The sequence below is a fragment of the Diceros bicornis genome, chromosome 6 (assembly GCF_020826845.1).
Source record: "Diceros bicornis minor isolate mBicDic1 chromosome 6, mDicBic1.mat.cur, whole genome shotgun sequence".
NCBI lineage: Eukaryota > Metazoa > Chordata > Mammalia > Perissodactyla > Rhinocerotidae > Diceros > Diceros bicornis.
The window spans coordinates 58,608,869-58,627,624 of record NC_080745.1 but is presented as its reverse complement, the minus strand read 5'-3'; the positions used below and the strand labels follow the sequence as shown (position 1 = coordinate 58,627,624).

Here is an 18,756-nt window from a genome sequence, read left to right as displayed (position 1 = left end):
ACGGATTTCAGAAAGGGAGACATTATGGAAGCCAGCATCACCACTCTCTTCTCCACAGAGTAGTCACAATTAGAAATCTATCATGTGACTAAAATGCAGGGTCCACCTAGGTAGCTGGAACAAGATAAAGATTAATGTTCCTCTAACATAAACTGATTGTTCCTTACATGCCAGACACTTTCATTAATATGGGAGTCAGAAGAACTGCTCCTTCATCCCAGCTCACAAACTAACCAGCTGGGTCATTCTGGATAAAGAATGTAGCCTCTCTAAGCCTCAGTTTCCTTATCAGCAAAATAGGGGTAATATCACATTTCCTATCTCCATAAACGTAGGGTATTACTTTCATCACACCAGACAAATGGTATTCTCTTGCCTATAAAATCAAATTAGTTCTAGCCACCAACAGTTGCTGTGCTGCTCTCCATTACTGAGTATGATACCAAGCTGCTACAGCATTCTTTATTAATTCTATTGATTTATGAATCCTTACTTTAAGCCCATTTGAGAAAAAATAAAACTACCAAGAATATCAGCTTTTTGACAAATCAATGACATAGATAAAGAAGAGATATTGTTTAGCTCCTGGGAACCTGAGCAATAGAAAAACTAAAATAAACAAGATCTAAACAGCTAAAGAAAAAAAAATAAGAAAGGATATTGGCAAAACAGATTGAACATCAAATGCAAGGTGTGAATCTTATTTGGACCTGATTCAAACATACCAACTGCAAAAAGACATTTTGGGGACAATCAAAAAAATATTGATATAGACTAGGGAATTGATGATATTATAGAACAGCGTTAATTTTGTTAAGTATGGTTAAATGATAAAATGTCCTTATTGTTTTTAGAAACACATACTGAAGTATTTAGGTATAAAATGTCATTATTTCTGGAATTTGCTCTAAAATACTTCAGCAAAAAAATAGATAAAGTATGGCAAAATGTTTATTATTGTTAAATCTAGATGCTGAGAACATAGGAGTTTCCCATTATCTTACCTCTACTTTTACGTTTATTTGAAGATTTACATAATAAAAAGTGAAAAAAAATATAACATCAGAATTACAGAACTTAACCTCAAATGTCACTAAAATATGCAAGCCTTTCCAATGAGATAATAATCTGTTCCAGTTATGGTCTGAAAATCAAGTGTTAATGTTCCATAAAATTAGCTATGATAAAGATACATCTCTCATTAGTAAACTTACCTCCGGTGTAGTGACTCTGAAAATTTAAGGCTGGCATAAATAAATTCTTTAACTTGAATGTAAATATGAGGCACTGACTGAGACATGGGGAATTTCTTTGGGAAAGACTGCTGTAGAAAGAAAAACAAAGTCAATATTGTTTTTGAAATTTTAGCAAAAGATATGCTAGTCACCTAAAAATGTAAAAATTAAATTGATTTCACATTTGAATTAATAGTAAATACCTGCATCTCAAAGTTCACTGTTATATTTCTAGATTATTTGTGAGATCTTAAGAAAACCAAAATATTTCCGAAGAAAATAACGTGGCAATTTACCTGTTTCTTAAATCACATTGTCAGACTTCTAAAAGCAGAGAAACCATATATCAATACCAAATAATTTAGGGGATTTCTTTTTAAGTTGTCACATTTAAATTTTCCACACGGCTTTACCTTAACAGTTCTTCTTTTTAATGATAAGTAATATGTGGACCAATGAATACAACTCCTAACGAGCTTAATCCTAAGAGGTACTGCTTATTTTGGAAGCACTCGACAAGCAAAAGTCAAACTTCCTTTTAACTATGAACCTATGTAGAATAGTTTCATGTAATTAGAAGGGACACTAGAGGTTATTTAGTTCAACCTCACAGATGAGACACAAATGTCCAAATAGGGTAAGTCACCTGCCCATAACAAGCCACAAGCAGAGCTGGCATGTGAATCCAGACCAAATCCAGTGCTCTTTATACAGATGCCATAGCCTGAACAAACTTATTACCACTAACTAAAACAAAACAAAACCAAGCCATGAGATGGAGAATATTCTGGTAATATTTCTTGACAGGGACAGCTATGACTGGGGTTTCAAAAATATAGAATTAGAATAATTATTCCGTTCTTTTGTGTGTATTTGAATACAACTATTTGATATATGCAATGGCAGTGTTAGCTATAATCTAAAAGCTATGCTTTTAATTACTTGGTCCTATATTTAGCGACTATTATACATAATATGCTTAGTATATGTATACAAAAATATAACATAAAAATTTACAGTCACAATCCACACAATTCACTCAGAATTTACTCTTGTTCATTGTGAAGGAATAAAAATGTAGACAAGGACTAACCTATAAAGTGTTGGAAAAATAATGAAGAGTAAGGAGGAAAAACAAAAATAAAGAGAATAAAAAAGGTGACAACAGGAAATATGATACCCTTTTCCCATGAGATCTGCTTCTACCCAGAGATACTACATAGGTGTACAAGTGAGTGTGTTTGTGTATGTGTTTGGGCACACGTGCAATCACCTGTATTCCCAGAATACTCTACATACTGGTCTGTTTCCTTTCTCTATCCTGTCTTTTGTTCAGACATCTTGACTCCAAAAATTCCTACTTCAGGAAAAAATCTACAGGTGGTTATTGCCTTCATATACCTCTTACATAAGTGAGATAAACTTTTTGTAGAAGTATATTTCTAGGAAAAAAGCCACAAAATAAGATCTTCCAGAGTGATGGGCGGTTCAAAGAAATTCTCCTCTCTTTCCCCAGAATATTATTCTTATTCCTATAATCTATTCAACATTTAGCATACCTAATTTGGAATCCACCCAGCGTTAGTAATACTTGCCCTGGGAATACACCTAACATTTGGAACAACTGCTCTTCGTATCCCCAGGAAAGTCCCTTCTTAACTTTTCACCAAAACAGTGGTGGTAGCAGTAGTAACGTAATCTTTAAAAGTTAACAGAACATAATTAATTTCCTCAAATAACACAACAAAAAAATTGCCTCAAAAGAAGCCATTCTTACTTACAGGATCAGGTTAATATTACGTAGCAAAAGAATATCAAATTTTTAAGAAAATTCTTGAATTAAAAACTAGCTTGTACCTTCTCAAGGTCTGGATCTTGAAAGGGAAATTTACTGATGACTATTTTATATTCTTCTTCATTAACAATAGGGATGGGGCTATAATTATCCTCTTCAAAAATGTCCCTGTTAAGAAAGAAGAGACAATTAAAAATTTAATATTAGAAAATATTTCATTAACGTGCCTAGGACAATACTTTAAAAAAAACCCCAACTATTACAAAAGCATTTTTCATTTGTCGGTTAAAGGTCTAAATAGGAAAACACTGCCTAATCATCCAGAATTTTAAAATTCAATACCAAATAAGCTTTGTCCCTCAAAATTCAAGTGCAATCTCTTCTTTCCACTTGTTTGTTTTACATCTTCTCAGCACTTTAGTTCTAGTTTTCTAGTCTAGAACAATTCTCAAGATGATATAGTCTGAACAAACTCATTATGTATAACCACCCAAAAACAAAGCTGTGTGATGAAGAGTATTCCAGTCGTATTTCTTGATAGGGACAATTCTCAGGTTGTATGTCTTGTATGTTCTCTCTTCCCAACTAGATCATAAGCTCCCTGAAGATGAAAATGTGTCTTCTATTTGTTTAGTCTCTCCTAATGTTGTAATTAGAAAAGGACGTTTTATAGTTAGTAAGGCAGAGACATTTCTTACTCACCAAATATCCATGTGCTGTCCTACACAGCTCCCTTACAGACAGCCATATGACTAGTTCTGGCCATTGGGCTGTGAATGGAAGCAATACGGGTTGCTTCAAGTTTAAAGCATTTATGAGCTAACTGTGTGACCCTCCTTCCCATGGTGAAAGGAGAGATCACATGTTGAGAAGGTAGAATCACAAATGCAAACAGCCTAGATCTGGGACTACTAGACCCACTATGGGTCTTCTATGGGAATGAGAAATAAAATGTCTGTGTTCATCCACTGAGATTTTGGGCATTTTTGTTACTGTAGCATAACCCAATCTGTCTTAATATACCTGCTGTCCAATTATCAATTTCTTTTAATCAATAATTCAGTTTGATTAATATTTATTGAGCACCTATTATGTGCTAGGTTCTGGGCTGTGATGAAAACTCCATAACTCATGAAGATAAAAGCAAGATCTTTGTTCTCAAATCTAATAGGACAGACAGACATGCAAACAAATTATAATGTTTATAATAATGTGTTACACATACAGTAAAAGAGGTGCAAGGTTTAGAAATAGGACAAAGGAAGAAGTGATTAAGTTTATCAGAGTAGGTGGGGGACATTTCATGGGAAGTTTTACAGAGAAGCTATGGGCTCTGTAGGGTCTTGAAAGAGGAAAAGACACACTTCTAATGAGATTATGGGAGAATACCATTTCAGAAAGATGGAACATAACATGCAAAAGCATAAGGGGTGAAAAGTATGAATGTGGCAGTGGGGAGTAAAACCACAGGTAGTGCAGTATTACTGGAGTGTAAAGTAGAGAAGGGCCATAAAATCAGGCTAGGCAGGTGGACAAACTGAGGCACTCAGATTTTATCCTGTAGGCAATGGAATACAATTAACAGGTTTTAGGCAGAGGAATGTCATAGGAAGATTTTCACCATGTGGAGGATAAACTGGGAAAAGGACAATAATGAACACAGAGAGGCCAGTTAGAAAGACTGAAGAATAATCTGAATAAAAGTTGATGAAAATTTGAAGTAAAGCTGTACTAGTGGGGGTAGAAAGGAAGTGACAGAAACAAGAGCTTTTAAGAAGTAGAATACATAGGATTTAAAAACTAAATGAGGATTATGAGGGAAAGTGTAATCCTGATGAATCTGTGGTGTCTAAACATGGCAAATGGACAAATGATGTGTACCTTACCTCATCAGAGACATCTGCTGAGGTAGGGAATGTAAGGGAAGGATATGGTTTGGGCAGTAGATGATTGATATCTAATTGATAAACGGGTCTGGGGTCTTGATGGGAGGCTGGAAATAAAGACACGAGTTTGCAAATCATGGTGGTGCACAATGCACTTAAAATAAGGCTCTGTTCACCTAAAATATAGGGAGAGGCTTCAAGTAATTCTATTTCCTTCTAAACAGTGTTTAAAAATAAAGGGTTAAAAGGCAAGTTACAGGGAAAAAAACTACTAGAAGACCATAAACTATTCACTTTATACAAACGCCAGGAAATCAGTTAATATGCAAAGAGAGATAATTTAATGAATGTTACATTCAAATTCTGAAAATGTTAACGTAGTCTTAAAAGTGATCTGTTTGGAACCCTCATACACAGCTGGTGGGAATGCAAATTGGTGCAGCCTCTATGGAAAACGGTATGGAGATTCCTCAAAGAATTAAAAATAGAGATGCCCTATGATCCAGCCATCCCACTACTGGGAATCTATCCAACGCACCTGAAATCAACAATCCAAAGAGGCTTATGCACCCCTATGTTCATTGCAGCATTATTCACCATAGCCAAGAAGTGGAAGCAACATAAGTGTCCCTCAACTGACAATTGGATTAAGAAAATGTGGTATATATATACAATGGAATACTACTCAGCCATAAAAAGAGACAAAATTGTCCCATTTGCAACAACATGGATGGGCCTGGAGCGTATTATGGTAAGTGAAATAAGCCAGAAAGAGAAAGACAAACACTGTATGATCTCACTCATATGTGGAATATAAACCAACACATGGACAGAGAAAACTGGACTGTGGTTACCAGGGGCAGTGGGGGTGGGGGGTGCACAAGGGGTGAAGGGAGTCATATATATGGTGATGGACAAACAAAAATGTACAACCCAAAATTTCACAATGTTAGAAACCATTAAAACATCAATAAAAAAAAAAAAAAGTGATCTGTTTCAGGGCCGGCCCAGTGGCGTAGCGGTTAAGTCCACGAGCTCCGCTTCAGCAGTACAGGGTTCTCAGGTTCGGATCCCAGGTGCGGACCTACATACCACTTATCAAGCCATGCTGTGGCAGGTATCCCACATATAAAAAAGTAGAGGAAGATGGGCACTGTTGTTAGCCCAAGGCCAATCTTCCTCAGCAAAAAGAGGAGGATTGGAAACAGATGTTAGCTCAGGGCTAATCTTCCTCACACACACACACAAAAAGTGATCTGTTTACTGAACAGAATTCTATAAACATTTACTGAGTTCCTACTCTGTGCAAGGCACTATAATTGGGGCTAGGCAATCAAGAATATAAATAAAAATAAAACACTTGGTGATCACAATAGTTGGAGAGAACCACACACACACAAACTATGACAGTAGTCAGATTATAAATTCTATCATGAAAGTAGTCAAATTTTAATTATTCAGTACTGATGAAAACTTTTACTTTTTTCCCATTTAATTGTTAAATTGTCAATTCACTAGTACTTGTAAAATACAGGTCAGGGATAATAAAAGCTTAAATTCTGCTACTTCCTAAAAAAGCAAAAAGCATGATCTAGAAGGGTACTGAAAGTAGAAGTCAAAATATATTTGTGAATTATGTATTAACAACTGACATGCTATCATTTGTTCTCCTCCACAATTACAATGGAGGATAACGTTAATCCTATCTCTATCTGAATGAACCTATTAGCTTCCCAGAGAGAAAACAATACCTTCCAATCTTGGGGAGTAATCTCACTACCGAAAGTCTTAAGATAGATAAGAGAGAAATAGCTGGCTCAATACAAATCTATCAACAATTGTAAAAATTTAAACACTTCTGAGGAGGGCAAGTTAACAATAACATCAACTCTACAAGTAAAGGTTTTATATATATAAATAAAAATTTTATAAAGATTATATATAAAGATATCATATTATATCACCACATTACATCATAGGATATATATTATAGATTACCAGCCCTATCAATAAGCACTACCTCTATTTCCAAAATACTAAATATCAAAAATTGTTGGTACTTATACATGACTCATCAAGACTGTCAATAATCCATGTGGGACAACATCTTGACAATATCACTCCTAAGGAATGTTAATACAAAAAGCTCAAGCAAATATTTATTTAGTTGATTTTAATAGAAGCGTATCACCTTGTGAACCACTTAGGTATTTTAAAGATTTCTATTATGGTATTCAGAAGGTCAGCCCTCCATACTTTTAAAAATTGATAGGGTAAATGCCAAATGGTAAATCATCTGACATATTTTCTATTTTAATCTCATCAAGTATTATTGCTACATTACTTCTATCGTATTTTGGGTAACCTAGATGTAAGATCTCAACATTGACTCTTCTTTTGAAAGAAAGAAAAAAAAAAAGGAAGGAAGGAAGGAACTGGGGAGCGAGAGAAGAAGGGAGGGAGAAAAGTTTTTAGAATTTAAAAAGGAGGGAGCAGATTTCTCTTTTCACGGCAATACAAAATTATATAGATATTAAAATACTTTGTCCATGCTCTGCAGGCAAGTGGTTAAAGCAAAAGTAATTTTCCTAATTAGGTGCTTTTAAGATTTTTAATCTAGATAAGCTGTTTGTAAAAACAGAACTTTCCCCAAACAAAATTTAAAAGCTATAAATTTCTGTCTCTAATACTAAATACTTTTGAATCTTTACACCCTTATATCTCAATCATCTACCGAGAAACAAACCTACAGAGCTTAGTACTAAAAGTAGTACAATTAAAAATTGATTATAAGTGGTGTAGCCACTGTGGAAAACAGTATGGTGTTTTAATAAAATATTAAACTTATATTTACTATATAATCCAGCAATTCTACTGCTGGGTATATACTCCAAAGAATTCAAAACAAGGACTCAAACAGATATTTGTAACCAATGTTTATAGCAGCATTAGTTCACAATAGCCAAAAGGTGGAAACAACCCAAGTATCTATAGATGGATGAATGGATAAATAAAACGGGGTATATACATACAATGGGATATTATTCAGCTTCAAAAAGAAATGAAATTCAGACACATGCTACAACATGGATGAACCTTGAAGACATTATGCTACATGAAATATCCAGACAAATATTGTATGATTCCACCTACATCAAGTACCTAGAGTAGCCAAATTCACAGAGACAAAGTAGAATGTGATTGCCAGAAGCTAGAAGAAGAAGGGAAGAAGCAGTTATTGTTTAACTTAGAGTTTCAGTGTAGGAAGAAGAAAAAGTTCTGGAAAAGGATAGTGGCAATTGTTGCAACAATGAGAATGTACTTAATGCCACTGAACTGTACATTTTAAAAAGGTTAAAATGGTAAATTTTATGTTATGTATATTTTACTACAATTAAAAAAGTATAAACATTTTTTATTGCTAAATGCAAAATCAATTACTTTAGCATTTGACAAACTTTTTCATTACACTAAGGCACCATGGCTTAGACTAACCTGAAAACTCCAGCCCATTTCTTAAGCAGTGTTTCATTGTATTGATCTCTTATTTCAAATAAAAGGTCAAAAAGTCGGTTCACTGGAAAACCATAACCCTAAAACACACACACACAAAAGCAGATAAACAAGTAAAGATCTTCATTAAAAAAATGTTGGGAATACTGGAGAATTGTTTGAAAGTAATCACCATATCACATTGTATGCCATTCCAACATATGAAAAAAAGATATCCTTTTGACTTTCGACTAGGTTGCATTAAGTAAGAGAGAGTCTAGAAAGAGTTTTATGAAACTGGAATAATTTTTCCATTTCTTCTCTCTTTTCAGTCTGGATTATATTGTTAGCTTTAAAAAGTATTAGAAGTCAGGACCAGAGGAAAAGTTCAAGATTAGTGATCTGCGTAACCGTGTCTTTGGAAGTGATTCCTAAATAGGATCAAGAAAAAAAGGGAATATATTCTGTCTGAAGTGTCAATTTCTAAAACTAAATATTATGCAATATTCTTTAACTACTTTTTCTGAAAAGACTCTCAATTCTTCAATTAATAGGTATAACTTGAAAAGTCAGCATTTATTAATTCAGTATAAGATCCCCCTAATACTCAGCCTGTCAATTTTCAGTGAAATGAAAATGCTGCAGGATTTCTGAGTAAGTAATAAGGACTTATTTGTCTTCCTCAATCTTATTTCAAAGCAGTAATATTAGAAAGATATACTTACAAGGGTCTGTGTACCCATCACTGTTACTTTTCTTTTCTTTTTTTTTTTTGTGAGGAAGATCAGCCCTGAGCTAACATCTATGCTAATCCTCCTCTTTTTGCTGAGGAAGACCAGCTCTGAGCTAACATCTATTGCCAATCCTCCTCCTTTTTTCCCCCAAAGCCCCAGTAGATAGTTGTATGTCATAGTTGCACATCCTTCTAGTTGCTGTATGTGGGACGCGGCCTCAGCATGGCTGGAGAAGCGGTGCGTCGGTGCGCGCCCGGGATCCGAACCTGGGCCGCCTGTAGCGGAGCACGCGCACTTAGCCGCTAAGCCACCGGGCCGGCCCCACTGTTACTTTTCTAATGCCTCTATTAACTTTATATTGTCTATTACTCCTCTTTGATTCTCTGGAGAGTTCCTTGGAACCACATCAAATACTCTAGATTCAATAGTACTCAAAGTGCCGGTCCAAGAACAGTTTGTTATGGTTTACAAAGAAAGAAGGAGCTTGCACCAGAATACAAATCAATGCTGCTACATACATCGAAAAAGTCTTGCTACAAAACAAATGACAATTAAGCTAAACTTTGTAGTTAGTGATGTTGTCGATTTACATTCTGACAGAAGCTCCTTTTTGTTATAAATCAATCACAAACAATTTGCAGACTAGTAACAATTTGCAGACCAGTTGTTCCTGGACCATACTCTGAGTAGCAATGCTTTAAATCATTAAGGATAGCAAAATTCCCTCAAGTTACTTAGAGCTGGGCCTAAAAAAGAAGGCAGTCCCCAATACAACTTCCAAAGGTTTTTTGCAGAGAGATCAGCATTCCAGATACACCTGTCACAAAATTCATGAAAACAAAGAACCCTACATTATTCTGAGTGTTACAGTATATAAGGCATACAAATTAATAAAGATATGAGGCAATAAAATAATTTACTAAAGGAGCTTGTAGAATGTTCTGCTTAGGTTTGAGAATAAAGTAGACAACTATTATTCTAGGATGGAAGAACTCATGATGAAGCAAACAGTTTAAATTATCATTTCCATATTATATGAAGCTTTAGATCTGAGAGATGTTATAAGGGGAAAAAAAGATTCAAGGGTCAAATATATTGGGAAAATGCTGCACAATCATCTTCCTTTTGGAAACATATGGTATAAATTTGCTCTGAGAAAGGCTTTTAGTGGAGAAATCTGTTTTACTTCACTTAGCATTTCCCAAACGTTTTTGACCACAGAACTCTTTTTTAAGTAACATCTATTATCACACTTTGGAAAATGCTAGTCTATATTTCATGAAACGTTATTCCAACCATAAAAAATGCCGTAAATTTAAGCATGAAAACAAAATGCAATCAATTCTTTATTATCTGTGATCAGGAAGGAGGAGGGACAAGCTTAAAACTTTGATACTGAAAATCACAAAGACATTGAGTTTTGAGATAATTCTGTTTTAATCTTATTTTTAAAAAGAAAAAACCAAGACTCAAAGAAGTAAAGTGATCTGCTCAGTCATAGCACACTTGAAATTAGGAAGGAGATGAGTGGAGACAGCTTTCAAACTCTGTGTTTTCATATTTATCATCACATTTAAAACTCAAAAAAATTCTGAAAACTAGTAATAAACCCATTTTCACAAAAGAAGATCTAAAGTTTAGAAAACCTGTAGACATACAGTTAGTCAATAGCAGAGGGTTTGTGTGACTCTCAGAGCCCATGCTCGTTGTCTTGAGGTAGAACATGTATCTTCTAATTTCTAGTTCATGGTTCTTTTCATTACACCACGTACTCTTATTTTTAACTACATAAATACTTTCTCTATTCTAACTGAATGACCAATATTTAAAAAGATGGTAAAATTCACTGAGGTCCGTCCAAACCTCATAATCAGGAAGGAGGTGGTATGAAAAGTCCTGGGTAATAGGGGAATATCAATGTATAAGTAAACATTTGGTTACTACTAATTTACTAACATTAATCCACAATAAAATAAATGAGCATGCTCTATATTTTGTATATCTTTAAGTGCTCAAAATAGCCATTAGTTGAATGCTAGATTACTACCCACCTGCAAAGTATCTGCAAATATTACAATGAGATTCTTCAGCTCCAGAACAAGATCAGGATCAGTACAATACGACTGGGAGTGTGTAGAGGGAGGGGAGGGTGGACATAGGGATGGAAACACAAACAAACAAAAACCAGAGTCATTTGATTAAAAATTGAGAAATAAAACCTGAAAATTTTTTCTTTAATCTGCTAGACTTACAATAAATTAAAAATCTTGGTTATTAGTAAGATCCATGGCTGGCTTCCTCTATTCAGTAAAAATTCTTAGGGAAAGATCATGACATGACATACCTAAAGTATCTGTATTATATGAAAAGAAATTTTCCTGAAATTTACACACACTAAACCTTAGTCAAAGTAATGATGCCTATTTTCTAAAAGTTTTTACATTTTAAGGAACTCATTATTTTAAACTTAAAAAATGTTTTACATATAGACCACATATTTCTACTCTTCAATTATTTATTTATTTTCTTATAAAAGAGATACGATATATTATTTTCCAATATAAGAATGACAATTTAAGTATTTTCTTAGTAATTCATCAAAAGAAAATAATTAATTTCAAAGGGATAGTAAACGTCACTGTCCCCTTAACATCATTTAATCAGATTTGGAGTATGATATGTTGCATTTAATATATTACGACTTTGATATCATGGGATTAATAGGAAGCATACTATAATTTTACATATTCAGAGCTGGTCTGAATATAAACCCTGATAAAACGTATTGTTCTTTACTAATATGTTAGAAAAAGTTGTAGTTCATCGGACAAATAGTATATTAAGAATCTACATTCCCGATACATAAAAATGTAGTGTATTTATAATCCAAATATCACATAAACTAATAATCCTCCAAAATATTTTCAATCTCTATTCTCAATAATAAAATTATAAATAATAGGTTACAAAATTTTAAGTAAGGGAAGATTTTACTGAAGGTGAACTACTAAAATTGTCTTAAGAAAAAGTCTACACCGAGCAATTATTAATTTCAATAGTCTTTATAACACTAACATATTTACTATTTCCATAAAAGGTATATTACAAAAATATTTTATTTTACTTTCATTAATAAAAAAACTCTCATTACATAAAGGTTCATTATTTCAAATGAGTTCAAATTTTGACAATTGCATATTTTTAAGAAATTTGTAATTATATTACTGCAAACAAATTATAAACATTGAAGAACAAGTTCTATTGAGTTTTAATGGTGGAGTTTATTTTGGAAACAAAGAATTTGGAATGATAATTAAAAACCCTTGCTTCATGGTGCTTTTCAGTGATCTAATGAAGAGGTCAGTTGAGACTAATGAGACCAGCTTAATTCTTCATTTTCTATAATGCTGAACTAAAAGTGTCTTGGGAAGTACCAGTCAGTTGCAAAATCACAGCCCAATATTACCAGACAAACAAAAGCCTGACATTACTACTTCCAAATCTGAGCAATTACAAAAAGTGCAGAATGATGGAGGTACAGTTTTCTTCTGATATTATGCATTTCAGAAGGTCTTGAAGTAACTGAATTAAAAATCTAGTAACATAAATTGTCTGACTTACTGAATGAGCTCTAAGGACAGCAATTATCTTTGAGAGGGCCATGTTCCAAAGTTCATCAGTGTATGCCCTGGTTACTAATCCTTGGGTCACATGTAAAATGTGATCTTCCACCACAAAGAACCTAAAAACAGTAACATAATGTGTTAAAAAAAAAAAACAAAACCCAAATAGAAAATAATTACTTCTGACATTTAACATAATATAAAAATAGTTATTTCCATATTAGATACATACCCTACAATTTGAGTGAAATATCTTCTATAGCCATCAACTGTTTCATGCTTTAAATGAAAAATAAAAATCAATTTAAACCAATAAATATCAGTAACATAAAAGTAAGTTCCAAGTCACTACAACATTTATTAACAAATATTTATTGAAAGTCTACTATATGCTGCATATATTTTTAAGGCACCAGGGATAAACTGGTAAATAATAAAAGTCCTTACCCTCATGGAACTTGCATTCAAAAGGAGATGAACAATAAACAAGTTAAAAAGTAAATATGATTTCAGAACCCCCTTCTCAGCAGGCTAATTCAAACCACTATCATCTCTCACTTGGGTTACTACATCATTCTCCTACCTAGTCTCCCCAGCTTCCAGGCTTGCTCCTTACAGTCTATTCTCCCGATAGCTGTGAGAATGATACTTTACAAATAGTAATCAGATCATTATATCTTCTGCTAAAAACCTTCCAATGACTTTCATCTGATTAATGACAGAAGTCAAACTCTTTAAAAATGGTCTATAATTGCCTATTGTTTATAATTTTAACAAAAGGCATACAGGAAAATATTTGATCATTTGAATTTCATTCAGAAAAGTTTATTACATGAAATATTTCATTATTTCAATTAAGTCCAAATGTTATATTTTGTATATTTCATAAATGTGATCAAAACTTTCAAATATCTGGGGTTTTTCCTGGTGGGGGGAGGAATGTTATTACTTTTAGCTTAAAAATACTATGATCAGAGAATGTAGTCTACATGACACCAGATGTTTGATACTTCTTGATACTTGCTTTAGAACATAGTATAAAGTCACATTTTATAATGTTCCATGTGTGCTTGAAAAGAGTATGTTTCTACAGTTGTTGAAACAGGATTCTATATAGTCCACTAGATCAAGCCTATTAAGCATGTTTTGTATTCTTCCTGATATTCTATTCGGTTTATAACATACTGAGACATGTTTTAAATCCACTATGCTTATAGATTTTTCTAATTATCCTTTTAAATGTGGCAATTTTGCTTTCAATATTTTGAGTCAATGTTATCAAGTGCTTACGGGTTTAAATTACCATTTTTTATCAACTCTAAGACATGAGTATTTTATTTATCATTCCAGCTTTTTTGTATTATATGAAAGTATATACTCTGTTTCTACTCTTTTAGTGGTTACTCCAGAAATTACATAATGCATACTTAAGTAATCAAACTCTACAATTAATCAATATTTTTACTCTTCTTCTGGACAATTCAGAAACTGTAGAATAGCTTCATTTCACTAACTTCTAGCTCATTCTAATGTTTATGTTATTTTTGTTTCATATTTTAATTTTGCCTTGTTTTAAGGTCCATAATATTTTATTAATATTATTTTCTACAAGCAACATAGATTTACCCATGTATTTACACTTTCTTTGCTATTTATTCCTTCTAGCATCTCATATCTTCCATTTCGTATCATTTTCCTTTTGCCTAACATAGAGAGCCTTTAGAATTTCCTTAGTAAGGGTGTCTCAGCAGCAAGCTATCCTCTTCTTTGTCTGCAAGTGTTTATTTTTGCCTTTGTTTGACTAGATGTAGAATCCTAGGTTGACAGTCATTTTCCCTCAGCATTGAAAATATTCCATTGAGTTATCTGAAAATAATTTCTTCTCTCTGGGTATTTTTAAGGTCTTCTCTTTATCTTTATTTTTAAAGTCAAGTTTATTGAGGTATAATTTACATAGAGTAAAATTAACCCTTTTTACACGTAGAGTCTGATGAGTTTTGACAAATGTAGACATTTGTGTAACCACTGCCAAAATTGAGACATAGAAAATTTCCATCTCATAAAAAAGTTCCCTTATGCCCCTTGTAGTGAATCACTCTGCAACCCCAGTCCTTGAAGACCAATCCCATTCTGTCCCACAGTTTTGCCTTTTCAAAAATGTCATATAAATCATACTATATATAACTTTGTGGCATCTGAATTTTTTCACTTAGAATAATGCTTTTGAGATTCATCCATGTCACTGCATTTACCAGTTCCTTTTCTATTGCTGAGTAGTACTTCATTATATGTACATACAACAATTTATCTAGTCACTAATTCATAGACATTTGGGATGTTTCCAGTTTTTGGCATTTATCAATAACGCTACTGTAAACATTCACATATGAGCCACTGTGTGAAGATACAGTTTCACTTCTCATGGGCAAAAATCTAGGAGCAGGACTGCTGGGTCGTAAGATAAGCATATGCTTAACATTATAACAAATTGTCAAACTATTTTCCAAAGTGGCAGTAAAACTTTTATACCCATTAGAGGTATATAAGAGTTCTAGTTGCTCCACATCCTCACCAGCACTTGCTATTATCAATCTTTTTAATTTTGGTCATTCTGATAGGTATGTAGTGGTGTCTCATCGTGGTTTTAATTTGCATTTTCCTGACGAAAAATGATATTTACATGTTTTCATGTGTTTATTTTTCATCTGTATATCTTTGGTAAAATGTCTATTTGGATCTCTTGTCCATTAGTTTGTCTTTAATTACTTAGTTATACAAGTTCTTTATATACTCTGGATACGAGTCCTTTGTTGGATGTGAGTTTTGCAAATATTTTCTCTCCATCTGTGTTTGGTCTTTTGATTTTCTTAACAATGCCTTTTGAAGAGCACAAGTTTTTCATTTTGATGTTCGGTTTATCAATTTCTTTCTTTTACGGTTCTTGCTTTATGTATCTCACCTAAGAAAGTGTTGCCTAACCCAAGGTCACAAAGATTTTATCCTTTGTTTTCTCTAAGAGTTATACAATTTTAGCTCTTAAATTTAGGTCCATGATCCATTTCTTATATTGTTGAATGAGATGAAAGTCAATATTCATTTTTTTGTCAATATTCATTCATATGGATAATTTAATTCTCCTGTGGTCAGAAGACATACTTGGGATGATTTCATGTATTTTATATTCTTTAAGATTTACAATCATTCAGATTTATTTTATAGAACAGAATATGATCTATCTTGGGGAACCTTCCATGTGTACTTGAAAAGCATGTGCATTCTGCAGTTTTGGGTGGAGTATTCAATAAATGCCAATTAGATCAAGTTAGTTGAAAACTTTTTCAGGTCTTCTACTTTGTCTGTCTTTTGGTGTTCTGTAGTTTCATTGTAAGGTCTCTAACAGTATATTTCTTTTTATTTAACCTACTTGGGATTCATTGGGTCTGACTCTGTAGGTTTCCATTTCTCATCTGTTCTGGAAAATTCTCAGCCATTATATCCTCAAATATTCTTCTGTCCTATTTGTTCTATCTTCTTTCTGAAACTCCAACTAGCCATATGTTAGACCGTCTCTCTGTGTTCCCTCTGTCTCACTTCTATTTTCATCCTTTTGTCTCTCTGTGACGCTTTCTAGACAATTTCTTCAGGTCAACTAACAGAATTCATCAACTGTTAAATCTATTCATAAAGTTTTAATTTTGGTGAATATATCTTTAATTTCTAGGTAGTCTACTTGATTTTTATTCACACATTGTGGTCATTCTTTACAGATTCTTGTTCCCTATTTATATCAAGCTTGCCTTTTATTTCTTTAAATATATTAAATAGTGTTATTTTATATTCTATCGCTAATAATTCAAATATGGAACGTCTTTTAGGATTTATTTCTGTTGTCAATATTTCTAATGATTCTCCCTTGTTTGGTAATTGTTTTTGACTGTGAATTGCTAATTTTCCTCGAAACTTTAATGGTGGATATTCTTTAACTCTGGTATGAAGGTTCAGAGATCTACATTTGCTTCTACTAGGCACCTGGAGGCAATGTTAGCATAGAATCACTTTAAATGAAATTTTCAACTTGAGATTTTTTTGACTATCCAAGAGGAATGAATTTGGGTTGCAAACACATAGGAGGAACTGTTTGCTATCAATTCCCAGAAATTTTTTTTTCTTTGTTCACTCAGCACCAGGATTTGAGATAGGCAATTTCCTTACAGTATTTGGCAGAAGGAACAGAGAGGTTTTTTAGGTGGTTTTTATCTCTAGGTCATCCTAATAATGGGGCTATAATTCTTTGGAGTCTCAGCTTTACAAGGGAGACAACCTCTTATCACCTCCTTTGGGTGGCTTTGGGCTTAGCCTTCTGTACTCTCATGTCCTCAAAACTCATGCTTTCCCATTCAGCAGATCCCCTAGGATAAAAGCTACATTCAGTGCTTCATTAAACCTGTCTGGATTTCTGCCTTCACTTAGGTTTCCTGTTTTGTTTGTTTTATAGTCAGATGTATTGAGGTATAAGTTACATATAATAAAACTTACTCTTTTTCATGTACTGTTTCTATGAGTTTTAGTCATAGAAACAGTACATGTAACTATCACCATAACCAACATATAGAACAGTTCCATATTCACTTAGTTTTTGTCCTGACTATACTTTCCTACTAGATTCTCAGTGCATTTAAAAAGAAGTTAAGATTTAAAAAAATGTTTTACCCAGCATCTTTAGCTGTTTTTTCAGTGGGACAATTAATCAAGGTACATATTCCACCAGATTATCAGAAATTATCACTACCTGACACTTTATATATTTACTTGTTTATCTTTTTATTTATTCACTATTTTACCTGCTTACTGTCTATCTTCTCTAATACAATATAAGCTCACGAGAGAAGGGACTTTGTTTTATTCACTGCTGTACCCTTAGCATCTAAACCAATTACTGGAAATAGTAGGCGTTCAATAAATATTTGTAGTTCAATGAATAGTGATGCATGCTCAGAAGAAATTAAAGCCAGGTAAGGGGATCAAAAGCAACAGCATAACCAATTGAAAATTTTCACATACGTACCATATTTGACTGGGGTTGCAATACCAGTCTTGCTTGTTTCTTTCTTTGTTTTCGGTAATAATTTTCAAATGTTTCCTCATCACCCTGAAATAAAATCAGCAGAGAAATGAAAAACACATACACACCCCTACACCCACACACTGCTAAGCAGGTAACTTCTTTACCCCTTAAGAGTCATTTTTAATTTTCTGAAAACTGGAATATAAATGCTGAATGGTATTTTCATATTGAACGTCAAGAACAAGTTTTTGGCATTATAGTTCAAAGATAGTAACCTTGTTTAGTATCATGACAATTAGGAAGACTAAAGGTAACTTCAAACAATTGGACAGTTGCCCAACTTGTCATTTAGGCTTTAGAGATTTTTGACTGACCAAAGAAAACATGGCTGTCATGAGGGAAACTAAATAAAATTAGCTGTCAAGCCTAAACTTCTGAACTTGTTGTACAAGGTCCTACACGATCTGGCATCTTCCTCCAGCTCCTGCCTCATCTCAGTATATTCAATATACCATTTTCTTTTCACTTCCAGGCTTTTGTACAAGCTGTTCCTAAAACATGCTTCCCAGTTCCCTTTCCCTGTATGACTTTTATTCACCCTTTAGGACTCACCATGAAGGTCATTTCCTTTAGAAAGACTTCCTCAACTTTCTGAGGCTTGTTACTGTCTATGTTATCCCATAGCAACCTGTACCTCCATATCATAGCACTTCTCATACTATACTGTAACTTCCTGATTATTAGTCTATCTCACCACTCTCCAACAGCACTTTCTGTGATGATGAAAGTTTTCTATATCTGCACTGTCTAATATGGTACCCACTAGACACATGTGGCTACTGAGCATTTGAAATGTGGCTAACAGGAATGAGGCACTGAATTTTAATTTTGTTTAATTTTAATTAATTTAAATTTAAATAGCCACA

At 33.4% G+C, this 18,756-nt stretch overlaps 1 protein-coding gene across 4 annotated transcripts in view; it reads right to left on the bottom strand.

Moving 5' to 3' along the window:
* EXOC6 (exocyst complex component 6) overlaps window positions 1-18,756 on the bottom strand; it is a 182,735-nt gene that overhangs the window by 89,118 nt on the left and 74,861 nt on the right. For all 4 annotated transcript variants that reach the window (XM_058543542.1, XM_058543544.1, XM_058543545.1 and 1 more), the window contains exons 9-15: window positions 17,831-17,914; window positions 12,998-13,044; window positions 12,764-12,884; window positions 11,194-11,265; window positions 8,412-8,509; window positions 3,093-3,198; window positions 1,215-1,324 (exon numbers count right to left, since the gene is read on the bottom strand). In XM_058543542.1, coding sequence (XP_058399525.1) covers window positions 1,215-1,324; window positions 3,093-3,198; window positions 8,412-8,509; window positions 11,194-11,265; window positions 12,764-12,884; window positions 12,998-13,044; window positions 17,831-17,914 — 638 coding nt within the window. The remainder of the gene's footprint in view (window positions 1-1,214; window positions 1,325-3,092; window positions 3,199-8,411; window positions 8,510-11,193; window positions 11,266-12,763; window positions 12,885-12,997; window positions 13,045-17,830; window positions 17,915-18,756) is intronic.